The 23,935-nt window shown below is 44.2% G+C and overlaps 1 protein-coding gene across 2 annotated transcripts; it reads right to left on the reverse strand.

Moving 5' to 3' along the window:
- Nucleotides 1–2,533: 2,533 nt before the first annotated feature.
- npy8ar (neuropeptide Y receptor Y8a) lies at nt 2,534–22,771 on the reverse strand. Of its 2 annotated transcripts, XM_063480887.1 has the most exons (6): nt 22,592–22,771; nt 20,440–20,465; nt 8,250–8,776; nt 7,149–7,390; nt 5,593–5,739; nt 2,534–5,375 (listed from the first exon to the last, which is right to left on the reverse strand). In XM_063480887.1, the coding sequence occupies exons 3-6, from the start codon at nt 8,556–8,558 to the stop codon at nt 4,925–4,927; spliced, it is 1,149 nt and encodes a 382-aa protein (XP_063336957.1). In that variant the 5' UTR covers nt 8,559–8,776; nt 20,440–20,465; nt 22,592–22,771; the 3' UTR covers nt 2,534–4,924. The 2 variants fall into 2 exon arrangements, with proteins under 2 accessions (XP_063336957.1, XP_063336956.1); XM_063480886.1 differs by lacking the exon at nt 20,440–20,465.
- Between the last annotated feature and the right edge of the window lie 1,164 nt (nt 22,772–23,935).

A 23,935-nucleotide genomic window follows, 5' to 3' on the forward strand; every position in this document is an offset into this window, starting at 1 on the left:
GACATGAACATAAATATGACTTGTAATTAGAATAATTCGCACAACTGGCAATGCCCCTAACAATAAACACATTAAACAAGTGAGTTATAAAAAGCTTCCAACCATACAGCTGTTATGAAGGAGGAAATTATATACAGGGTGGGCCATTTATATGGATACACTGTAATAAAATGGGAATGGTTGGTGATATTAAAGTCCTGTTTGTGGCACATTAGTATATGTGAGGGGGCAAACTCCTCAAGATGGGTGGTGACCATGGTGGCCATTTAGAAGTCGGCCATCTTGGATACAACTTTTGTTTTTTCAATAGGAAGAGGGCCATGTGACACATCAAACTTATTGGTAATGTCACAAGAAAAACAATGGTGTGCTTGGTTTCAACGTAACTTTATTCTTTCATGAGTTATTTACAAGTTTCTGACCACTTATAAAATGTGTTCAATGTGCTGCCCATTGTGTTGGATTGTCAATGCAACCCTCTTCTCCCACTCTTCACACACTGATAGCAACACCGCAGGAGAAATGCCAGCACAGGCATCCAGTATCCGTAGTTTCAGGTGCTGCACATCTCGTATCTTCACACCATAGACAATTGCCTTCAGATGACCCCAAAGATAAAAGTCTAAGGGGGTCGGATTGGGAGACCTTGGGGGCCATTCAACTGGCCCACGACGACCAATCCACTTTCCAGGAAAGTGTTCATCTAGGAATGCTCGGACCTGGCACCCATAATGTGGGTTAGGGTTAGCTTCAGTGCATAAAGAGGGAAACACATCATCATGTAGCAATTTCAAATATCCAGTGGCCTTGAGGTTTCCATTGATGAAGAATGGACCCACTATCGTTGTACCCCATATACCACACCAAACCATCACTTTTGTTGTTCCAACAGTCTTGGAGGGATCCATCCAATGTGGGTTAGTGTCAGACCAATAGCGGTGGTTTTGTTTGTTAACTTCACCATTCACATAAAAGTTTGCCTCATCACTGAACAAAATCTTCTGCGTGAACTGAGGGTCCTGTTCCATTTTTTGTTTTGCCCATTCTGCAAATTCTGTGCGCCGATCTGGGTCATCCTCGTTGAGATGCTGCAGTAGCTGGAGTTTGTAAGGGTGCCATTTGTGAGTAGCTAATATCCGCCGACGGGATGTTCGACTAATGCCACTCTCCAGCGACATGCGGCGAGTGCTACGCTGTGGGCTCTTGCTGAATGAAGCTAGGACAGCCACTGATGTTTCTTCATTAGTGACAGTTTTCTTGCGTCCATATTTTGGCAAATCCAACACTGAACCAGTTTCACGAAACTTAGAAAGCAGTTTGCTAACTGTAGCATGGGAGATGGGTGGTCTCGTAGGGTGTCTTGCATTGAAATCTGCTGCAATGACCAGGTTACTGCGTTCACCAGATATCAACACAATTTCGATACGCTCCTCACGTGTTAACCTCTTCGACATGTCAATGGCTGTGAACAAAGAGAAACTTGTAAATAACTCATGAAAGAATAAAGTTACGTTGAAACCAAGCACACCATTGTTTTTCTTGTGACATTACCAATAGGTTTGATGTGTCACATGGCCCTCTTCCTATTGAAAAAACAAAAGTTGTATCCAAGATGGCCGACTTCTAAATGGCCACCATGGTCACCACCCATCTTGAGGAGTTTGCCCCCTCACATATACTAATGTGCCACAAACAGGACTTTAATATCACCAACCATTCCCATTTTATTACAGTGTATCCATATAAATGGCCCACCCTGTATATCGTTTGTGTATCAGACTGTAAACCCTGCTGCCTCTGCTGGACATCAGAAGAACTGCAGTGTTCTTCAGCCATAGAGACTGATGCCTGAGCAGTTAAAAGAGCAAATACTAATAACTCTAACCTGTAAAAAGCCTCTTCAATCCATCGTTACCCCATCCAGTTCTGCCAGCCATCCACTCTCATTCCCTCTGGACCAATCATCTCTCAGCTGGAGAAACTCATATGCCACAAGCAGCCAGCATTAAAGCCTGGTGTCCCAGTGAGGTTCATACCATACCAACCCTCTGCACCCAGAGATGTTCTGGGTGCAGATCGTGTTGTTACTGTTAGGTTAGTGTTAGTGTTGCTAGCGAGCAGCTCGCTTCCTCTTCCAAAATCCATTCTGTAAAAATCTGAAAACATCCACCTGGATTGTTATGTTGAGGAAAACCGCAGTTTTGAGAAATTCAGCATTTGCTTGAACTAACAGGAAGAAGGTATGTGAGCTAGGATGAAACCTTTCCTGCTTTTAATTTGGGCAGTCTGCCTTCAAGACTCTTCTCGTGCTCTTCTGGTAGTAATATTGGGATTTACATGAAGCCCTTTAAGAAGAAGAAGCATACTGACAGCCATCCAGAGGTGCAGAAGAAGGTCTTGAAGGGAGATTGGCAAAAAGTGTTCTATGTTTTCTATGGGCAGGATCCCACAAAAGTTTCTTGCCTGAGAAGGAAAGAACAGCAAAGACACTTTTCAACTTTAAACTTAGTGTTTTTAATGAAAACATTCTGCACTACATTACCCAACAGCCCCACACAGACTACACCTTTCTCACTTTAATGGCATGAAGAAGCTGACAGAGGAAACTCATCCCCAGTTATACGAGAAAGAAGAGTTTGGTCCCACGTTTGGTAATTTGAACCAAAAACGAAATCATGAGTTTAAAACAGAAATGACTCCACAGAGAGAACAAACATGCACAGCCAGATAGGTTTTATTTTTTAAGAAGGAGATTAGAAACTGGGTCTTTTAACATTTGTTATAATTTGGATGTATGGAAAATTTATAGCTTCTAAAATTGCTCAAATGTTGAACAAATTGAAAACCCGTACTGGAGAGAATCCCAAAAACAGGGCATTATTTTCCATCTGCAAAAGACAGGAGGAGATTTTAGAGATATAAGAAATAAAATTTATGCTTTAACAAAAAGGAAGAAAGACAGGGTTCGATAACTGTAAGTGTAATAGTAACTGTAACTATAACAGTTCGTCTGACATGAACAGTAGAATAGTGTAAGAGTGTGTGAAGCTGCTACAAACTGAGTGTGAAACATTCCTACAGTTTCTTTTCATTCAGCACAGAATAAGGCTAAACGGCATCTTTAAAAACGTTATTTAAGATGCAGTCACTGAAATTAGGACAAAATCGGCTCAAGTATGTAAACACTAACATTAGCACAGAGTCACTCACTCAGTGGATTTTATTAACAACTTCTGCAATTGTTAACCATATGACCATATAACCTGCAACCATATTGTTTTCCACTGCATGTAAGTTACTAATCTTCTCCTGTGAGCTGGAAAGCTGCAGCGTGAGTATTGTTATGAACAGTAATCGCAATAAAGAAAAGTGTACGCAGAAAAGTGCTGAGATGTGGTCGGGTCTGTTGCACATCGTTTACACTAACCTAACCTAACCCAACTCAACCAAACTCACTTCAACCCAACCCAACTCATCAATTCAACCTCGCCCAACCGCACCCCACCTCACCGAACTCATCAACTGAACTTAACTGAACCTAACCCAACCCAACCCAACTCAACTGAACCTAACCTAACTTAACTCAACTAAACCCCAAACCGTTAATACAAGGCATGTCTATACTAAGAGATTAAATTGATTTCTGTGTTGAAAGGGTCCTCTTATGCTAATTCTGAGTTCTGTATTATTAATCTTGAGCCAGAGTAGCTCAAACGAACCACTATTAATTAAACATTAGGCCTTCACTTCATCCCTTGTAATGTAAACCAACTTTCATTTAATTTCTGCCCCCCTTTAGCAGAAGTGGGTGAAATGAGATGACCATTCAAGGACATCATCTCTGTCTGTGGCATCAAATACAGTTCCAAGAATAGAGAAAAAAGATTTAATTAATTTAGAGCTGTGCACAGCCTGAGGTTTGGACTCTCAGTGATTATTTCTACATACTCTGAGCACAATATTTGACATTTGATATTTTGGTGATGTTTAAAATGAAAAGGATATATGTGACAGACAATAAGAGAGAACAGGACAGATCTACTTTAACTGCTTTAAAACAGCCTGCAACACTGGCATGCTTGGCAGCTACACTGTGACAGAGCTCTGGTTTTATTTCTATGCTGTTCAAGATGCTGACACTTTACCCGGGACCTACTACTAACTTTTACAGCTTTTACTCAGCTACTTAAAAGTGTCTCAAATGTTAACCCGATTGCTAGGTGATTTTATACAACTGTCAGTCACAGTCATCATTTCATTTCATCAAATCAACACCTGTGTGCAACACTAAACAATTTGCTTGTGTCTGAAAGTAAACTGAAGAACTGCAAAAGAATTTTGGCAGTAAATGTTGGCAGAGACAGCCAGAGATCTCACATTGGCTTCGGTAATAGAACCATTTTTTAAACTTGATTTTGTTAGTTTCCTTCAGTTTTTAGTACATTTTTCAGCAGCAGTAACAGTTTGTGCTCCTGCTGAGCTCTTTGCACAAAGAATCTTCAAAGCAGTGTAACCTGGTTCCACCAACATCCCCTGCTTCATTGCAGAGTGGGAGGGGCCACTGGTTCTCTCTGTAGAAAAATTAGAAGAAAATATGGCGCTGCAGCTGCTGACGCTCTGTTAGGTGAGCTGATTTCAGTTCTCTCAACACCAAAGTCTTTGGTTGGACGATCTTTTGGTCAGCTGGTCTGTTAGTCTGTTGGTTGTATGGTGTTTTGGTTAGCTGTTTGTTCTGTCGGTCACCAAACATTTGGTGACAGGTCAAATCAGCTATTTATCTCTGGCAGTGAAGTGATGGAACCCAAGCCAAGATGAAGCACCATTTGACTTACGCAGTCATCCCAGACAGCTGTTAGCACACTGTCTCCAGCTGTGAACCGCTGATGAACCACCTGTCAGAAGACAGTTCTCATAGTCCTTGATTTTAGGTTGCAGCTGGTAATGTCTTGGCGAGTATTGCTGAACCGATCTCAGGTCTAGGTGAGGGGATGCACATCGAGCCCATCCTGTTGAGTGACGTTGCTTTGGTCATGCCCTCACTGCCCACGGTGGATAGAGGGAAGCTCTCGTAGCTCTCTGTAGCCCGGTTACCGCACTGGCAGCGCTGCAGCGTCAACTTCAGCTCCCTCTGGAAGTTGCTGTTGAGGAAGCCGTAAACGATGGGGTTAATGCAGGTAGAGGCCATCGCCGTCAGGTGGCAGGCAGAGAAGACTGTGTCGTGCTGACAGTCTGGGAGGGCCTGGTGGTGCCAGTCAAACAGAGTGTTGAAGACATTCAGTGGCAGCCAGCACAGAGCAAAGGCTATGACGATGGCCAGCAGCATTACGTTTATCCTCTGGGCTCCTCGAGTCCTCCTGCTGCGCTCCAGCATGTCCCTGTACAACACAGCATGACATCCATCACCAGACAATCAACCAGGAAATGTCACAGCAAACCTCAAGAAGCATTAACTCACAGCGTAACCACACACAGTGTCCACACAGAGCTCTAATCTGACACGATAACACAAACATGCTGTCACACAGCGTACAGTTAAAGATGATGTGGATGAACCGAGTTATCACAGAGTGAGTGAACGGAAAGCTGTGTGACCTGCGACGTCTCAGGCGTAGAAAGATCCGGAGGTAGCAGAGGAGCACCAGCAGAAGGGGGAGGCAGTACTGGAAGATAAGCAGCGAGGTCGTGTAGGCGAGGCGATGCTTGTCTGACGGCCACAGCTCCATACAGATCAAATGATCCCTTAAACAAGACAGACATGGATAATGAAAAGGGAAACACTTATTTAACTTTTAGAAGCACTGATTTAGGCAGTTGAAGATCTCATGTAACTTCTGCACTAAGCAATATCCCAAAACATCTGTGCCTCAAAGTAATATCCCACTGAGCACAACTTTACTGAGGCTGGTGTCCAACCTCTGGTGACAGTTCTGAACATTACTTCACTCCTGACCCAGGAGTTTACCCAATTTCGCTGTGCAAGAAACTGCACAATGACAATAAAAAGCTCTAAGTCTAAGTCTAAGTCTGACCCGTTTGATGGCATTTTCACCTGCTTGGCATCCAGCGCTAATCTCAGAGGTATAAATATGTAACAGAATTTTCACTTAGAGATCGGAAACTAACAGATGAAACTGCCCAGAGGTTCATGAGAGCAAGGCTCTGAAAAAGAGGCTTTTTTCATTTTGTTGACTGAACCTCGTATGAACCGCTTGCTTCTCTGGAACATACATGTTTGGGAATGCACTGAGGATGTACAGGGGTTTACTGGTACTACATTAGTGGCTTTTTTTGAATTTTTACCTGCCTGCACACCAGAATCAATAAAACCAGGTCCCTTCATATCTAAATCATACTCTGTACTCTCACCTTAGAGCAAAGCTGTCTTTGTCTCAGTCCTGTTATCAGAGTCTGAAATCGGCAGGTCCACTCACCTTCTTGCATTAATGTTTTCAGGTTTTAGACGTGCTGATAAGCAGATACACTGCTGTTCCCTGACTGTCTGAGCCAACAGAAATGCATCTTCAGTTTTCTTGTTAAATGAAGTAAATACAAACTCTTCAGCATCCAGATATGAACCCTGAAGTCTCAGACAGCATCAGGCTCTGTGGATGAAACACTCTCTGCGTCTCTATCACCAGGCACCAGAGCAGAATTTAAAGAAACTCAAACAAATGCTGACATTCTTCTTCCACACAATCAGAACTGTAAATAAACACCTCCTTCAGTGACTCTGATGGCCCTGAACTGGTTCTAAAGACTTCGGTTGGTACAGGAATCTCCGAGGATAAAGGTCTTTCTTAAAGTGTTCATTAAGTATTTCTGACAGGCTAATGTCCAGACGGTCGGATTGAGACACGTTCAGGTTCATTTCTTGTGCTGCAGTAGACTTTATTCCCCTGATGAGTTCTGCTGCTGAACTTCTTAGGGCTACGCTGCTTTTAGCTAAATGCAAAACAAGCCCAAGGTGTTTTGGGCTGTGTGACTGAGGCCTAAACAAATACCAAACATTTCCAAAGAATAAAAATAAACTCTGGGCTTTGAGAAAATCAGTTATGTGTCCTCATAGCTCAGCTCAGGTCGCTCCCCAGTTCAAAATGAAACAGCATCTCTGGACTGAAGCTAAGACACACCTGTATCCCAGATCTCACCTGAAGGGGTTGGCAGGGAGGCTAATGTTCTGGAATGGGTCATTGGTGAGGATGTTGAAGGAGAGGAAAGGCAGCGAAATGAAGCAGGCAACCAGCCATGTCAGCCCCACAGCCAGATAGGAGTGTCCGGCGGCGGGGGACCAGCCGGTGGGATGGAGGATCAGCTGATGGCGCTCCAAAGCGATCAACACCAGGGAGAAGACCGACACTGTCACCGACATGCACTGAACAAAGGGCGTCACCTGGACGGGCACGAAACACAGCAGAGGTCAAACTGAAGGTGTGGTTATCGAGCTGGCGGTACAGTCTGAGAGCGCGGCCCCATGGTCATGACCAGCTCCACCTTCACGCTGTGACATCACACTTTTATCCATTCATCCAAATGTATTCAGTTTCCTCTGTTACATCAGCTGACAGCTTCATGATGACCTCAAAGTGAGCAAATGAAGGCAAGTTTTTTTTCTCTTTTAAAATGTGAATGAACACACCTACAGGTGAGCAGGGCAGGCGGTACCTGGTCTGCAGGTAAAGTGCTGCTCAGCCTGTTGGGCACATGAAACACTGCCATGTATGGCTCTCACTTCTGTGTCAGTGTTGTTCTTCATCTCTGCTCCATCAGATCTGGTGCTGTTGAACTTTTAGATCTGTAACGTCAGCGGCTCTGAGTTGCTGCTGTTTGCTGTCTAATTTCAGATTTTTATTAAATGAGGTGACAGACTTGTAATTAAAACCGATCTGTTATCTGTGAAGCAAGAGGCTGCTCAGGCTTTCAGGTGGTCGGTCACTCAGACTGAGAAGCATCACGTTCCTGTGTGGAGCCTACCACCACTAATCCCTCTGCTCCCACAGACATGCTTCCAGAGGAAGAACAAACACAGGCTTGTATCATCCTCTGGTCTCACCTGCGTACCTGACTCACCTGCATCACTAAGCAGAGGAAAGCTAACGGTCTTCATTTATCAACACAACTTTGGAGGATAAAAGGAGTATGCAATCCATGTTCAGGGTGGGCAGAGTCAGTACCTGGACTGCACTGGAAATGTGAAGGTTATGGTTTTATTTTTTATTTAACCAGGAAAAACACACTTGAGGCGCACTGACCTTGCACAGGGCCTCCCCCAGCACCCAGCGATCCATCAGTGTGTAGATGACGGTGACGGGCAGGCACACGATGCACATAAGGATGTCGGAGCACGACAGGTTGGCGATCAGGATGTTGGTGACGTTGCGCAACTCCTGTTGCCGGGCAATGATGAACACCAGACCTGCGTTGCCTAGCAACCCGATGGCAATGACAGCGCTGTACGCCACGATGAGGAATGTTGCCCCGCCTACTGAGGGAGGGCACTGAGAGGTGTCTGCCCAATCGGAGGCCTCCCAGACGTGGAGGAGGCTGCTGTCGTTGGACATGGCAGGGAGGGAGAGGAGGAGGAAGTAGGGAGCGGGCAACCCAGCGGCGGCGACTCAACTTCCCACAATAAAGAGGATCAGAACACAATGAGGGGCGAGGAGGAAGAGGAGGAGGAGGAGAACAGCACCCAGCTACGTGCTGTGAGGAGTTGGATGATGGAGTCAAATATGGCGTCCTGTGTTTCTTTCCCCGGGGATCAGCTCTGCAGCAGCGTTTTCTGCAAAGAACACAAAACAGCAGCGAGTAATAAGATGGAGGTGAGGAGCTCTCAGCGGACAGGCAGAGGAGGAGAAAGGTGAAGAGGAGGAGTGAATGAATACATCAGCACATGCTGCTATCTCATGCTGAGCTGCACTCCATCATCCAGAGACACTCGTTAGCGTACACCGCCAGTGTGGGTGTAATGGCACATTATGCAGCCCAGCTCACTGGGACACACTCGGCAGAAAAACCACTCTCTAACTATCTGACTGTCGGCGTTTGCTAAAGCGTCGCAGCGTGAGGGCTGCACTTCAAACAGGAAGCCTAAAAACACTCCTCACAGCCCGACAGTCGCTCCATGTGCACAACTAGCAGAAACAAACCAAATCCCAGCTCAGCTCTCCAACAGTCAGACCTTCCAAATCATCAGACTGTAGTTTGCTCTCACCATAACTCATGCAACGATTTAATTTCATTCAGTTTTATTTGTATGGCATCAAATCACAAGAAGAACCCTCCAGCAGAACCAGTCTCAGGGACGGGCAGCCATGTGCACTGACCGGCCAATAACAGCATAACTAAGGAAAGGACTCAGGGTAACCTGATACAGCCCTAACTATATGCTTTAGCAAAAAAGAAACTTTGAAGCCTAATTTTAAAAGTAGAGATAGTGTCTGTCTCCTGAATCCAAACTAGAAGCTGGTTCTACAGTAGAGGGGCTGGAAAGCTGAAGGCTCTGCCTTCCATTCTACTTTTAAATACTCTAGAAACAACAACTAACAGTCTGCGAGTGAAGTACTCTAATAGGGTGATACAGTACTATAAGGTCCTTAAGATAAGATGGGGCCTGATTATTTATTGATTATTCTTGTATGTAAAGAGCAGGATTTTAAATTCAATTCTCGATTTAACAGGGAGCCAATGAAGGCAAGTCAGTATAGGAGAAATATGCTCTCTCTTTTTAGTCTCTGTCAGTACTCTTGCTGCAGCATTTTGGATTAACTGAAGGATTTTCAGGGAGTTGTTTGGACATCCTGATAATAATGAATCATAGTAGTCCAGCCTAGAAGTAATAAATGCATGAACAACTTTTTCAGTGTTAATCTGAGACAGGATATTTCTAATTTCAGAGATACTGATCAGATGACAGAAAACAGTGATGAACCGCTCTGTTCTGCAGCTCCACAAAGCCCCCCTCATTCCGGAGCAGCTCGAGAGCTCCCCCTGTGGAGCAGGGAGTCTAGAAAGGTTCTGATGCTAACAACTATAAGCTGAGATCAGCTGCTGGTATGCTGTAGCCCTCTGAGGTTTTAAAGAATATCAGAGTTTGAACTGTCATGTATGATATATGTAATGTTCTTACACATGTGCACACAAACTATACACACACCCACACTCACCATCGTTTTATCGACCCGTGTTCTCACTTATCTGCGGCGTGCTGACTTAACGGTTTAATTAAGATACAGCTTTTAGAGCATCAGCTGCTGCAGGCGGCGCGCGTCCTCTGATCACATGCACATGGACACCATCAGCTGTCTGCCTCGCCCACTCTTTCATTTCGCTCTCCACTGACAGCCTTCATCAGCCCCGAGGGCCAAATGAGACACACTCGCAGGTGTTTGTGCACAGCCACGCACTGACTCACTCGCAGCAGCCACCTGCTTGTCATAGCAGCCATCACAGAGCTCCATATCTGCCGCTCCCTCGCTCCTGCACAAGAACACTCAGAGATCCACACTGTTTTTAAAATATGCACACGTAAAGCTCCAATACAGGACAGCAGCTTGACAGATGTTGACGAGACAACAACACCAGTAACATCTGGAAACAATGCTTTTCCTCTGCTGTGCAGAAAAACATCACAAAACATGGCATGTTTATTACATCATCGCCTGAGAACAAATCTTCTGTAGGTCATTATTCACCTGTCTCCAGGCAGGTGTTCCTTCATTCTGTCTAATGGCCAGCAGGGGGCGACTCGTCCAGCTGCAAAATGTAGTTGGTCATATAGAAAAGCCCAACAGAGACCCAAGAGCTGAAAACATCCAAAAGGTGGAACCCAGATCTATCAGTTCCTCTGACATCTGCTGGATGTCAGTTCAGCAAAGACAGTGCCCACAGGTCTCTGCGGATTTAATCTTTCATGCAGGAGATTATCGGAAAACCCGACAGGGTTACTGTTAATGTTCCAACAATGAATTTTGCAATGTCTCGATTTGACTCCGCCCACTGTCTGCTCAGCTATATGCTACTACATTTACTGTGTCCAAAACCAGCTACAGCTGTGGTTTGACAGAAATAGAGAAAATCTTTATTTTATGTCATTTTTTTGACTTTTGCTGAAGAAAATTGTGTTGTTTCATCTCCGTGTGATGTATCTGGGTGAACATTACAGCCATGTGCTGAGCCAATTATGCTAAGTTTAGCTAGTAAAATAGTTTGCTAGTGTAGCTCTTGAAATGAGTCTCATTTCATTTTGATGGTACAAATGTAATATGATTTACATTATTGATATTTTACTATATATACTTCATTTTTTGAAAAAAAAATCCTCAGAGGTGAAATTTAACTCAGCTGTCTCAAATATTATATGTCAGTTAAAATTCAAGGTATATATTTCTATTTCGTATCATTTATAACTTGTGACTGTCTAACAGACAAATATTAATATACAGTGACCACTGGCTGAAATCTTTAGTTATATTTAAGGGCAATATCCCAAAAATTAACTAAAACGATTTGATCCTTGTACGTTTCGCATAAAATGGAAGTCAAACTGATGCAGTAAATATTCTTTTATTGATGAGAAAACTGGGCAATATAATTTATTTAAGATGTTGAAGATATCAGAGCATTAAACAGGCTGATGTTTGGGTAAAAGGGTCTAACAGGATAGAGATGATACAGAAACATAACATCGTTATAAAATATTGTATTTTACAAACATATACAGCTTTTCACAGCTCTTTGAACCTCTTACTTGCATACTTTCCCCACTGAAACCAGCACAATCCCACTGTGATGAAAACAATATTTTAACTAAATATATTCTGGATAAATCAGATCATTATCAAAGTTGTCTATGGTTACCTTTATTTTCACTTCTTTCCCTGTCAGATCCTGTCCTGCAGGATAAACATCAGTCAGTGGTTCCCTGTATGCAGCTGTTATAGTTTGTGTTGGAGATACTTCTGCAAATACACGAAGCAAATATCTGAAAACTGTTTTAAATATTTTCACCCATCCCTCATGTACAGAGAACAGCTGTCTGTCCTCCCCCTGTTCTCCTCTGCATCTCTCAGCTGCTGCTGGCTCCTTTTTCTCCTCCTCTTCCTCACACGCTGCTGAACCTGTGCTGGTGTTTCATCAGGGATGAAGAGCCTCTGTCCCTTCTCAGTCTCTCCTTACTCTGGACGCTTGCAGAAGAAAATCAGCCATGGCAGTTAACAACAAAAGCAGGAGAAGTTTATCAAATATCTGTTAACTTGCAAGATGAAAACAAAATTTTCTAATAGAATCACATGGACATATTTTATGTATTTAAATCACACAATCATTTAAAATCCTTCATGCATCGCATGAAGGAGTGTTTCCGCAGGTCCTTCCTCCCTGCAGCTGTCAGACTATACAATCAAAACTGCTCCCAACAATCATAGATGTTTACCTCTGTGCTGTAACTGCAATAATTTAATCAACCGATTCGCACTACAACCTGGGTTGCCTCTTATCTGTAGTTAATTTAATTTAATTTAATAACTGTACAGTACTCTGTTTATAGTAACCATTGTCCTTGATGTAAATATGTAAGAAAAAAAAATTGTGTATGTTTCTGTTCTGTGTCCTGTGTCCTGTTTGTTTGTATATGTGTCTTTCTGGCTGCTGTTACAACCAAATTTCCCCGTGTGGGACAATTAAAGGATTATTCTAGAGAGGGAAAAAAAGAGAAAGGAGAAACAGGACATACGATCCTGCAGAAATGTTGGGCTTTATGACAAAAGTGACATGCTCAAACTGTATGATATAAGCATGACAAACAGCACAGACACAGGAGGAGGACTTCTCCATTTACTGCCTGTCTTATTTATTAGTGGTTTATACAGGACGAGAGCTCATTTAACCATAAACTTCAGCACAGCACGGTTGAGTCTGTTTCCTTACCACAGTTCACGGGCCAGACATTTGGTGAACCGTCTGCTTGGTTTGTCCTAAAACAACCGAATGTTAGCTAAATTGAATTTTTTAAGACTTTTCATTATGCTAAATTTGTTCCGCTGGACATTTTTACTGAGATAAAAAAAACAGTACTTACTTTTAAAAGTTTATTTCTGGATCGCTTCACTTCGACCATCCGCCGTTTTCCTCAAAAGATTTTCTTCAACCCTGTTTCGCAATGAATCCTGGGATATGGTGGGCCACGAACGATACACCCGGCCCATGCTTCAAATCTGGGGAAAAGGAGGACGCATTTCTGGGCCACATTTGAAGCAGCCTTCAAATTTGGACAGCCTTTGTCACCTGCTGTGACGTAATCGGCCTACAAATGTGACCTCCGAAGGATGCGGCCCCTGAATTTCGACACAGCCTAAGACGGGGTGGCCAACTCCAGGCCTCGAGAGCCGGTGTCCTGCAGGTTTTAGATATCACCCTGGGTCAACACACCTGAATCAAATGATTAGTTCATTACCAGGCCTCTGGAGAACTTCAAGACATGTTGAGGAGGTAATTTATCCATTTAAATCAGCTGTGTTGGATCAAGGACACATCTAAAACCTGCAGGACACCGGCTCTCAAGGCCCGGAGTTGGACACCCCTGGCCTAAGGCTTCAGGTCACAGAGTCCAGAATCCAGTGACATTGTGGTGGCTGCATCCATGTTTCCCACACAGTCTGTCATGGATGTGAAAAAATGGCCACCTCTCTCTGAGCCTGGTTCTGTCTGACTTTTCTTGCTGTTAAAAGGGAGGGGGTTTTTTAGATGTGGGTGGGGAGAATCATGTGACTGCTGGAGTTTCTCTGTATTATTGTAGCATCTTTACCTCACAGTATTAATATTGTGATTTATATAAATATATATAAATGTAAATGAACTGAGTATAAATGAAACTGAATTGAAGTTAATTGCAGAACAGCCTGCTGGACTCTGTTTTCACAGTAAGAGTCCAGCAGTTTTTCAGTGCAAAAGCAGAGCTTAATGGCTCCAACTCTGAAAGGAAAAAGGGATTCAAATTTCCTACAGCAACTGAAATTTGATTTTTCAGGCTTTATGATAAATTTCTGCCTCATTTCTACCCATAAGTGAAAGCGTGTTGCTTTGAGTGCCGACTTAAAACAAGTCCTCCAACACACTCGTCAGATGGCTGAACAATGTCTGAACTTCCTCCCTCCCACATCTTCCCATCTGTGACTGACAGCTCACTTTCTGCTGCTGACAGGCTGACGTTCACCCACTGCTTTGAATTCCTCTGTGAAACACTGTTAATGGGAACAGTGTGAGAGGCGGCTCTGTCGTATCCCACAGCACAGATTCAGAGCAGATTCTGCAGTACAATTTCGACCTGATCACCGTCTCCATCACACATGCCTTCATGTGACTATGAAGAGCTGGTCCATGGAGATAAAAGAAGCCTGGTGGCTCTGGTTCTTCTGTCCACACACAGGATCAAACATGTTGGGTAACTCAGTCCAGAAAAAGGCACAAGTGGGTTCATCTGGCTGCTGTTGGTACTTCAGCTACTTCAGCTGGACTCCTGCAGGCGTGAAGCTGATGGGGCTCAAGTTTAGGACAGCCTGAGACGCTCATAGTGTGCACTGATTAAAGCGTGATGGAAGATCGGGGTGACATCATCGTGGTGAATTTAAGAAGGAGAACCAGAATTCCACTCGGGCCATGCATGTGCTGTTTCTGAGCGCATGCCTGAACCTTCGGTGAAGTTATGAAGTCTGGTGCATGACCAGAATCTGTGAAGACGTGGAGGTGCTGCTACTCCGCCTGCAGTTGCCCATTTACCCCTGATGACCTTGCTGATCTTTGATATTTCATTTCTTCTTCCTTATATCTTTCCTCAGAACACATTACCTAAGCCGACCTCACCGAGCGGCGGCTGTGCAGAGAATCAGAGCACTCAGACTCTTTGAGTTTACTGAATGTGCACAGTGTAATCTGTGGGCTGCAGAGGAAAGCTGTGCAGCAGGGTTGTTCCATCAGAAACTAATCACAGTCAGCTGCTCTTTGTTTAATCAATGATGCATTATGTCCCCTTCACACTGTGAACATGTTCAGCCTCACAGACCCTTCAGGTTCACTTGCATAGGTCCACATTTTGGGCTTTTTGCTGCATGTTTGAGTTTCATCAGTCCAGCAGATCTCCACATGAAACTCTGGGTTAAAAAACACATTAAAGCTTTGTGAGAAACTGAACCCAGGTCAGTTTTAATACCACTGCAGGCGTCACAGTCTGAAGACTTAATCTGTTTGTTATAGGAGTGATGATCTCCATAAAAACATCTGAAATGTGTTCATCACTTCCAAACATTTCACGAACTAAAGAAGTGGACACAGCTCACTGTGTGTCGATGTGAGAGGGAACATCTTGCAGGAAGGAGGTCACCTGCAGCACAGCGTCGAGCCCGTCATATTTGTGGTCTGTGCAGCAGAGGGGGAGCACATACACATTAACCCAACAACTTGAATGTGTTTGAGCTTCGAATGTTCAGCACTGAGATGTTCGTGTTGGCTGGGAGCTCTCGGCGCTCTGCGGCTGCTTTCTGCTGGAAGAGCGTGTTCTGGCTGCACGGATATAAATAACTTGTGTTTCTCTGAGTGTGGAAGTGGGACAGCCACGCAGCAGAGCCAATCTGAGATGGATAAAACTATGAAGGTTTCCTTTGTGCGGAGGCGGGTGAGGACGGCCATCACAGAGGTCACGTCCTCCACGTTTGATATCAGTTCGATGTGGCAGATGATTCCAGAGGGCTGATGCTTTCGTCTTAGCGCTGGCTTCGTGCCATCGAGTTTGCATGTATGCAGACGGTGGTGCCTGCGGGCCGGCGAGCTGTCTGTCTCCGCCACGTCGCAGAGCTCAGATTGTTGGCGTGACCGGGCAGTCAGTGGGGGTGAAATGATCCTTCAGGTTTAATGTCTGTTAGGATTGAAAGTGTCTTCAAAGCTAAGGGAAAAAAAAACTTCTCACAATGAATATGAAGCTGGGAAGGGAAGGGTGGGATGCAATTCAAGGACACACAAAGAGGAGGAAATCTCTGCTCGTGTGCTCACCACACTATTACAGGTGGCGTACTCACACTTCCTGGTTATTCTTACATGTTTGATGAAGTCACAGATGGAAGTACAGTGAGGGCTAAAAGTATTGGAAAAGTAAACCGATTACACGGGGAGCTGCAGACTTTCTTATTTGAAAAGTGTCAGTCAGGTTTCAGAGCTCATCACAGCACAGAAACAGCTTTAGTGAAGGTTAAAAATGATCTTCTTATGGCCTCTGACAGCTGACTCGTGTCTGTGCTTGTCCTGCTAGACCTTAGTGCAGCGTTCGATAGATCGATAGATCGTTAGAACGATTAGAACACGCTGTAGGTGCTAGGACCAATTCTGTTTACATTATACATGCTTCCCTTAGGCAGCATCATCAGAAGGTATGGCATACATTTCACTGCTATGCTTATGACACCCAACTTTATCTATCCATGAAGCCAGATAACACACACCAATTAGTTAAACTGCAGGAATGTCTTAAAGACATAAAAGACCTGGATGACCTCTAATTTTCTGCTTCTAAATTCAGATAAAACTGAAAATCCCTGAAAATCTTAGAAACATGGTATCTAAACAAACTCTTACTTTAGATGGCATTACCTTGGCCTCCAATAACACCATGAGAAACCCTGGAGTCATTTTTGACCAGGATATGTCCTTCGATGTGCATATTAAACAAATATGTAGGACTGCTTTCTTCTATCTGCGCAATATCTCTAAAATTAGAAATATCCTGTCTCAGAGTGATGCTGAAAAACTAGTTCATGCATTTATTACTTCTACTGTAATTCACTGCTATCAGGATGTCCTAAAAACTCTCTGAAAAGCCTTCAGTTAATACAAAAAACTGCAGCAAGAGTACTGACAGGGACTCGAAAGAGATTTTTCTCTTTCTTTGTCTTTCTATTTCTCCTATATTGGCTTCCCTTCATTGGCTCCCTGTTAAATCCAGAATTATATTAAAAATCCTGCTCCTCGCATACAAGGTCTTAAATAATCAGGCCCCATCTTATCCTAATGACCATATCACCCCATTAGAGCGCTTCTCTCTCACACTGCAGGCTTACTTGTTGTTCCTAGAGTATTTAAAGTAGAATCGGTGGCAGAGCCTTCAGTATTTCAGGCCCCTCTTCAATGGAACCAGGTTCCAGTTTGGATTCGGCAGACAGACACCCGCTCTACTTTTAAGATTAGGCTTAAAAGGCAGGTGACCCTGAATCCTTCCTTTAGTTATGCTGCAGTAGGTTTAGGTTGCTGGGGGATTCCCATAATGCATTGAGTATTTCTTCTTAGGTCACCTTTCTCACTCACTATGCGTTAATAGACCTCTCTGCATTGAATCATTAGTTGTTATTAATCTCTGTCTCTCTTCCACAGCATGTCTTCTATCCTGTCTTCCTTCTTTCAACCCAACCGGTCGCAGCAGATGGCCGCCCCTCCCTGAGCCTGGTTCTGCCGGAGGTTTCTTCTTTTTGAAAGGGAGTTTTTCCTTCCCACTGTCGCCAAAGTGCTTGCTCATAGGGCGTCATATGATTGTTGGGTTTTTCTCTGTATGTATTATTGTGGGGTCTACCTTACAATATAAAGCACCTTGAATCAGCTGTTGCTGTGATTTGGTGCTATATAAATAAAACTGAATTGAGCTGAATTGAGAGCTCTGCAGCACCAAATGGACGGATGGATGTACAGACAAGTGGAGGTTCCACATACCGGTGATGAGTAGGTGAACATGTCCTGCAGCCCGCGGGTCATGCTCACGGCTGAGAATCAGAACGGCACTCTGTTGGTAATCCGCCCCAACAGAAGATTTCTAGTCAAGCCCAATTCCATCAGAGCCAACGCCCGTCAGTCCAGCCCCTCTAATGCTTTTATAACAGAACAATTCAGGAACAGGGACGCTAAAAGACACAAAGACAGCCCGCTGCTTTCTCATTCACTGCTGTAATTACGTCTTGGGTTGGGCTGAGGGGTGGCGAGGGTGACCGTTACACCCCTAAAGGCAGCAGGAAGGTGCTAATCTGCTCACTTCCACCAGCAGCTGAGAGATAAATACAATTAGCATGATGATGAAAATGATTCCAGAGATGTTCTCATCCCGAACGAACGATCCTACTCTCAATAGCTCAGCGTGCACACAGTAAGAGTGATCACTGAACAGAATCAACTTTTAGGGATTTACTTACCTGGATAATGCATCAAGACGTGATGATTCATCTTAATCACTTAGAAATTAAAAATAAATATAAATCAAAGCAGGCACCCCCTGTTGGATAGTAGACACACCTCTATCATGATGAAATCCATGCAGGTGTTTAGACTTTGAAGACCGTTTTTATTTTCTTCAGCTTCTCATTTTGGGACGACGGCGTGATTAACAAGCCCGATGGCGTCCTGGTTACCGAGGGACGAGGGGCAGGATGATTAATGGTGTTTCCATCAAGTGCCATGTTCCACTGACTCACAGCATGTGGCTCAGCTCTCACAGACACCTCACGGTGAGGTGATCTACATCAGGTGTTATCCTGGAGGCATAAATCCTCAGAAACCAAAGACAGATCCTCCAGAGCCGGACAGAACACCCATGGGGGATCTCATCACTAAAACCATTAGTGAGTGAATCAGGAGTGCGAGGCGTGTTTCACGTGTTTTTCACTGAAGATGTCTCTAAACACAATTGTGTTTTATTGAGGCAATGTTGATGCCACCACATCATCGTTCACCGACATTTCACTGATGTAAAGATGGCCGGCTGAGAAACGATCAGACTTTTACTAACGAGAGAACGAGAAGGTCCCCCGGCTGTGACAGCACCCCAACATACCGACTGTGACAGCGAAGTCATGGAAGCTCACCTGTCACCAGTCACATGGCAGGATAACAGGAAGTCTGCTTCTCTGAAAATGTGACTAGAAGACGTTTTCACTTCCTGGATTTCACTTCCTGGTTTATACTTCCTGGTTTTGGTGAGTTTGGTGTCTTTGGTGTTTTGAGCTTCTCGTTAGAGTTGTTTTTTTCTGTGATATTTCCTCTGAATCATGTTTCACAGCTGTCTTTTGTTGCTTTGACCTTCTGTCTGTATAATTATCTTCTCTAGTGTGTCGTTCACGTTATCCCCGTCAGTCTCCAGAGGACATGCATTTGTAGTTTGGACTTTCTCCTCTGGACTTTCAAACAAGCCAATGATAAGCCTCCAGTGTTCAGGTCCTCTTTACACCACATTTGAACCTGACCTCCAAAATAAAAGCAGAACAGACAAATCATCACAGCACATTCAGCTACCGAGACATTTCACTGAGAACCACAAATTTCCGCAGACTTCAGAGAGCTGCAGGTCTGAGGAGCTCAGATGTTCCTGAGCAGCCCTGAGTGACTCAGCAGTGAGCAGACTGTGGCTTCTAACAGATTTCATGCCTGTTTTCTTTGTGTCATCGGTGAGTGGCCGTGGGCCGGCGTAAAACACCAGTCCAGCGGGCCGAGCTGACGCTGATGTCAGCTGACAGGAGGATGTAACGCTCAGAGCACTCGCTGACGCTCAGGCTGCCGTGACTCTATCGCTGTGTGCAGAACGGATTCTTTCAGTTTATTTCTGGAGAATTCACTTCTGTGATAAAGTCACTGCATCACTGTGATGTCACATCCTTCCCTGTAGGGAAACAGCGTAGGGTCTGAGGCTTGAAGTGCATTATTGGATGAGTCTTTGTTTCACTGTTAAAAGCATTTACACATAGTCTGTCTTTCTTTTTGCTTTTCGATCCAAATCAAATCATTTGGTCAGCTCCAAACTCTTCATAGGGACAGGAGCAGGAAGTCCGAGACAGGAACAGGAAGTCCTGGAGATCAAGTGCAAACGCTCACTGCATGAGCTCAGGTGAAGCCGGGCGTCACACCGCGTCCTGGATGTTTATTTCCACTGTGTCAGTCTGATGCCATGTCTTCCTTCATTCATAATCACTGCTGTGCTGCAGTTCAAAGGTCAAATAGAATCTGTGGCAGCAACCGAGCAGCTGAAGTTCCTAACATGGTGAATGCTCGCCGAGAGGACGGGTGCAGCTCAATGGGACAAACAGGCGACCCACAGCTGTAAGGATAAAGCTGCAAAAACTGCAAAACACACACACACACCTTACTGTTCATGTTTGCAGGATCAGGACTCAAATTCAAACATGAACCTTTTTACTTAAACAGTCCAAAGAAGAGAAATCTGAAAACACAGAAATTGAACTCAAAGAGCACATGCGGAGGATCCACAGGAGGACAGGACTATTCATACACACCAAGGGCCGATCGGGGGACGGGCAAACAGGAGACGAATGAGCCACTGCTGAACAGTAAGTAAAAGTTCAACCTAGACATAGCAGACAGAAACTACCACAGTAAAATGTGAAAAATCAAGAAAACTAAAGTACTTACACAGACTCTGAACAGATGATCAGAAACTGAAATCATAAAACCCACAGACCATCACTACTGAGTGCTCAGTAACATCCACATAAAACCCTAGAATTTAAATCTGACATGGAGCTTCACCTTCTTGAACGCTCTGTTAATACAGTAATCTCACAGCAGTCATATTATTGGTCACATGATGTCATTAATATTACTCTAAAATGCTCCAACAACAGAAACACAGTCCAGAGATCCCTGCCTGTGTTACCATCCACCTGTCAGTGAAAGAGGCCACGCCCCTAATGTTGTAGACTTGAATACAGTGTACAATACTGTGGTAGAGTGGATTACAAGTCCTCATTCACAGCAAGGAGTTTAACGGCAGTCAGTCCGTTGTTCTCCACCCGTCCATCCACTCGGCAGCCTCCCTCTGTCTGAGCCTCGCAGCTTCATCAGTCCAGCAGATCTCCACATGAAACTTTCAGGCCTGAAACACTCAGTTCAGCTCTGATAGAAACTGAACCCAGATCAGTTAAATACTCAGTTTTAGGACTGAACCTGGTCTCTGAACAAATGTGTGATCATCTGTCCGAGTCTGAACGACCTGCAGCACTTTGACCCGTTTCTGATCACTCACAGAGTGCATTCTGGGTAAACCTCTAGGGTCAGATCAGCAGGTGGGACAGGTGTCAGCTCTGGTGGGAGCAGGTCAAAAGTCATTTAGAGTCCAGGATCACCTTCCAGCTGTGATTATTATGGACTCTACGGTGGTGCTGTTCTGCTACTGACGCTACAAACTTAGAAAAGTGCAGAAAGACGTCAACGAGTCCAAGCCAGCCGGAGCTTCACGCTCCCCGTCCCCCGTTCCTCTTGGAGTCTGCTGCCCTGACAGGCAGGACTTTACCACTCGCTTCCAGCCTGAAGACAGAAGCCTGACACCACCCTCCAGCTCCACCCACCTGCAACACCTGAACCAAGGGTGTTTCGAACCTCAGCTTCATGTAAATAAGAAGTGTGACTGTTTTTAAACTGAAATCACTGTAAATGTGGAAGAAAAGCAGAGTGAGGTAGGCGGTCATAGGCTCATAGGAGGTCACATGACTGTCAGGGTTTTCTCTGTGTTCTCTGTATGATTGCAGTCTTTACAGTACAAAGTGCCCTGCGGGGAGCGCTGTTGTAATTTGGCGTTGTATAAATAAAACTGAATGAATTGAAGTGTGCAGAACAAACGTGTGGATCAGTCTGGTCGCTGCTTCATTTCCTCACATGGGTGCGGCGTTCTCTCAAAATCAAACCGTGACATTGAACTGATGATTAAAATGATGCTGATTATGTTAACAAGATGAGGGAAGCACTCCACAGACATCAATGCCTTTAATGTGGAAGCACAAACACGTTCTGCACACAAACACATAAAGTTAAATGTCATCATTAAGAGACAAAAAAGAGAAAGAAGCCTATCAACGTGTGGCATATTTACAAGTATAATAAATAAATAATTATTGTTTGAGCCATTTAATATCCTCTCCAACTGACTATTATGACGAGGATGCTGATGCCAGAAAATATTAAATACATTTTTAAATCTTATAAAATACACACCAACGAACAAAGGCAGAAATGAAGTGCAGGCACTGAATGTAAGAAATGGGACTAAAGCAATGTTGTTTTACCTTCCCTTTAACCTTCTATTTTAATAAATTTATTCATTATGAAAAATGTCTGTTTTGTACTGTAGTCACTGTTTGCTCACTATTAATTAATTAATTTATTTGTTTGTTTGTCTGTTTCCTCCTTCAGTGAGTGAACTACAGGGGTGTCACTACATAAACTTTATTCTTCATTTGTGTCACATTTTACAGTGGATGTTACGGTTATTTTCAGTGTGGTTTCTGGTGCCTGTAAAAGCATTTTAATCATTTTAATCAGTAATTTGTTGACGTCATGATTTTTTGGGGCACTTTCGGTCTTCCATATTTTAACTTTTGAGATGAATTTCTGTCCGTGCACGTGAGCCTTTATGTCTCACGCTTTGATTGGAAGGTGAACACACAGCGCATCTCTGAGATCACTTCTCTGGGTGCACGCGCGAAAAGCCAACACGTTCACATGACTCACATTTAAATGGACGCAGCTGCAGTCTTGCACAGAGACACAAAGCGTCAAAGATCCTCACCTGAGCTGAGCTTACACCTGGAGCGCGGTTCCCGTCAGTCCTGCCTCTGTGCTCGGCGCAGGGGCTGCTGCTGCCTGCGGTACACAGCTGGAACAGCTGCCGCCGTGTTTGGGAGGAGAAGAGCGGAAGAAGAGGAGCAGTCACCCATCTGCGGAGAGGCGGCTGTGAGGTCCGCACGGAGAGGCGGCCGCTCGGAGAGTGAGCAGGAGGAGCTCCAACCAGTGTGGAGTCAGAGGGAGGGAGGGAGCAGTGACAACAGAGCAGCTTTACCCAGGGTCGTAAACACGTTTAAGGAGGCCTGAGTCTGAGGGGGCCCTCAGCATCCAAACACCAGGACCAGATGCTGAGGGGGAAGCTGAACATTCACGGCATCCATGCAGTCATTTCATGGATTAATCCCACATTTTACTAGCCTGACAAATACACAAACTTTATTCTGAAAAACTGGAACACATGATCTGAAGGCATGTTTCCTTTACCCACCCCGTCAGTAAAACACTCACTCCACGCACCACAGTCAGTTTCAACCCATCTGCAGTGCTGGGGACGTTAAGTAATCCATCACCTTTCCTAAAGTAATGCACGATATTACTTAATTACTTGGCAGGGAAGTAATTAGTTACACTTCTACAATAGCTTACTTTCTCATTACTGTTGGGATTAAATAATTTGCAGTGCCTCAATAATGCTATGCTTTTTATTAATAAGTGTTATAAAGTTATATACTGTAGTATTAAGTGGACACAGCCCTGAAAAATAAAGGCGTTAGACCATGTGTCCTTGGGGATTAGAAAGCTGCAGACTCTCGCTCACGCTTGCCTGGGAAAAGTAGATAACAGGGGACCATCTCTAGTGGAAAGTTACTGAGACACTGTTGTTTAGACTAGAATGAGAGAGCATCTGTAATAAAACTATTAGGGGTACACCACCATTTTGAGATACGCGGCAACGTGTCATGCAGGACGCATCTCCCTTCTAGAAGTAATGTGAAAGTGAAATAAAGGGTTAAATGGTCTACTGAGCAGTGTTTTGTCTTCCATCGAATGCCTCTGAGGAATCAAAAGAACTCGGTGAAGTGTTGATATTTACATTACTCCATAAAATGACCTGAAACACTGTCTCATAATTACAATATAAACTTGAGGCACACAAAGCTTAGCATTGGCATACTAGCACAGGTAGTGGCTGTAGCTCAGGAGGTAGAGAAGGCTATCTATTAATTGGAGGGTCGGTAGTTTGATCCCTGGTAGGGGCGGATCTAGTGAAATTTTCCTAGGGTAGCATGGAAATCAAATGGTGTGGCAAAATCAAAGCCATGTTTTTACACATGCTAGTGTTACATCC

This window comes from Pelmatolapia mariae, linkage group LG7, assembly GCF_036321145.2.
Source record: "Pelmatolapia mariae isolate MD_Pm_ZW linkage group LG7, Pm_UMD_F_2, whole genome shotgun sequence".
Classification (NCBI taxonomy): Eukaryota; Metazoa; Chordata; class Actinopteri; order Cichliformes; family Cichlidae; genus Pelmatolapia; species Pelmatolapia mariae.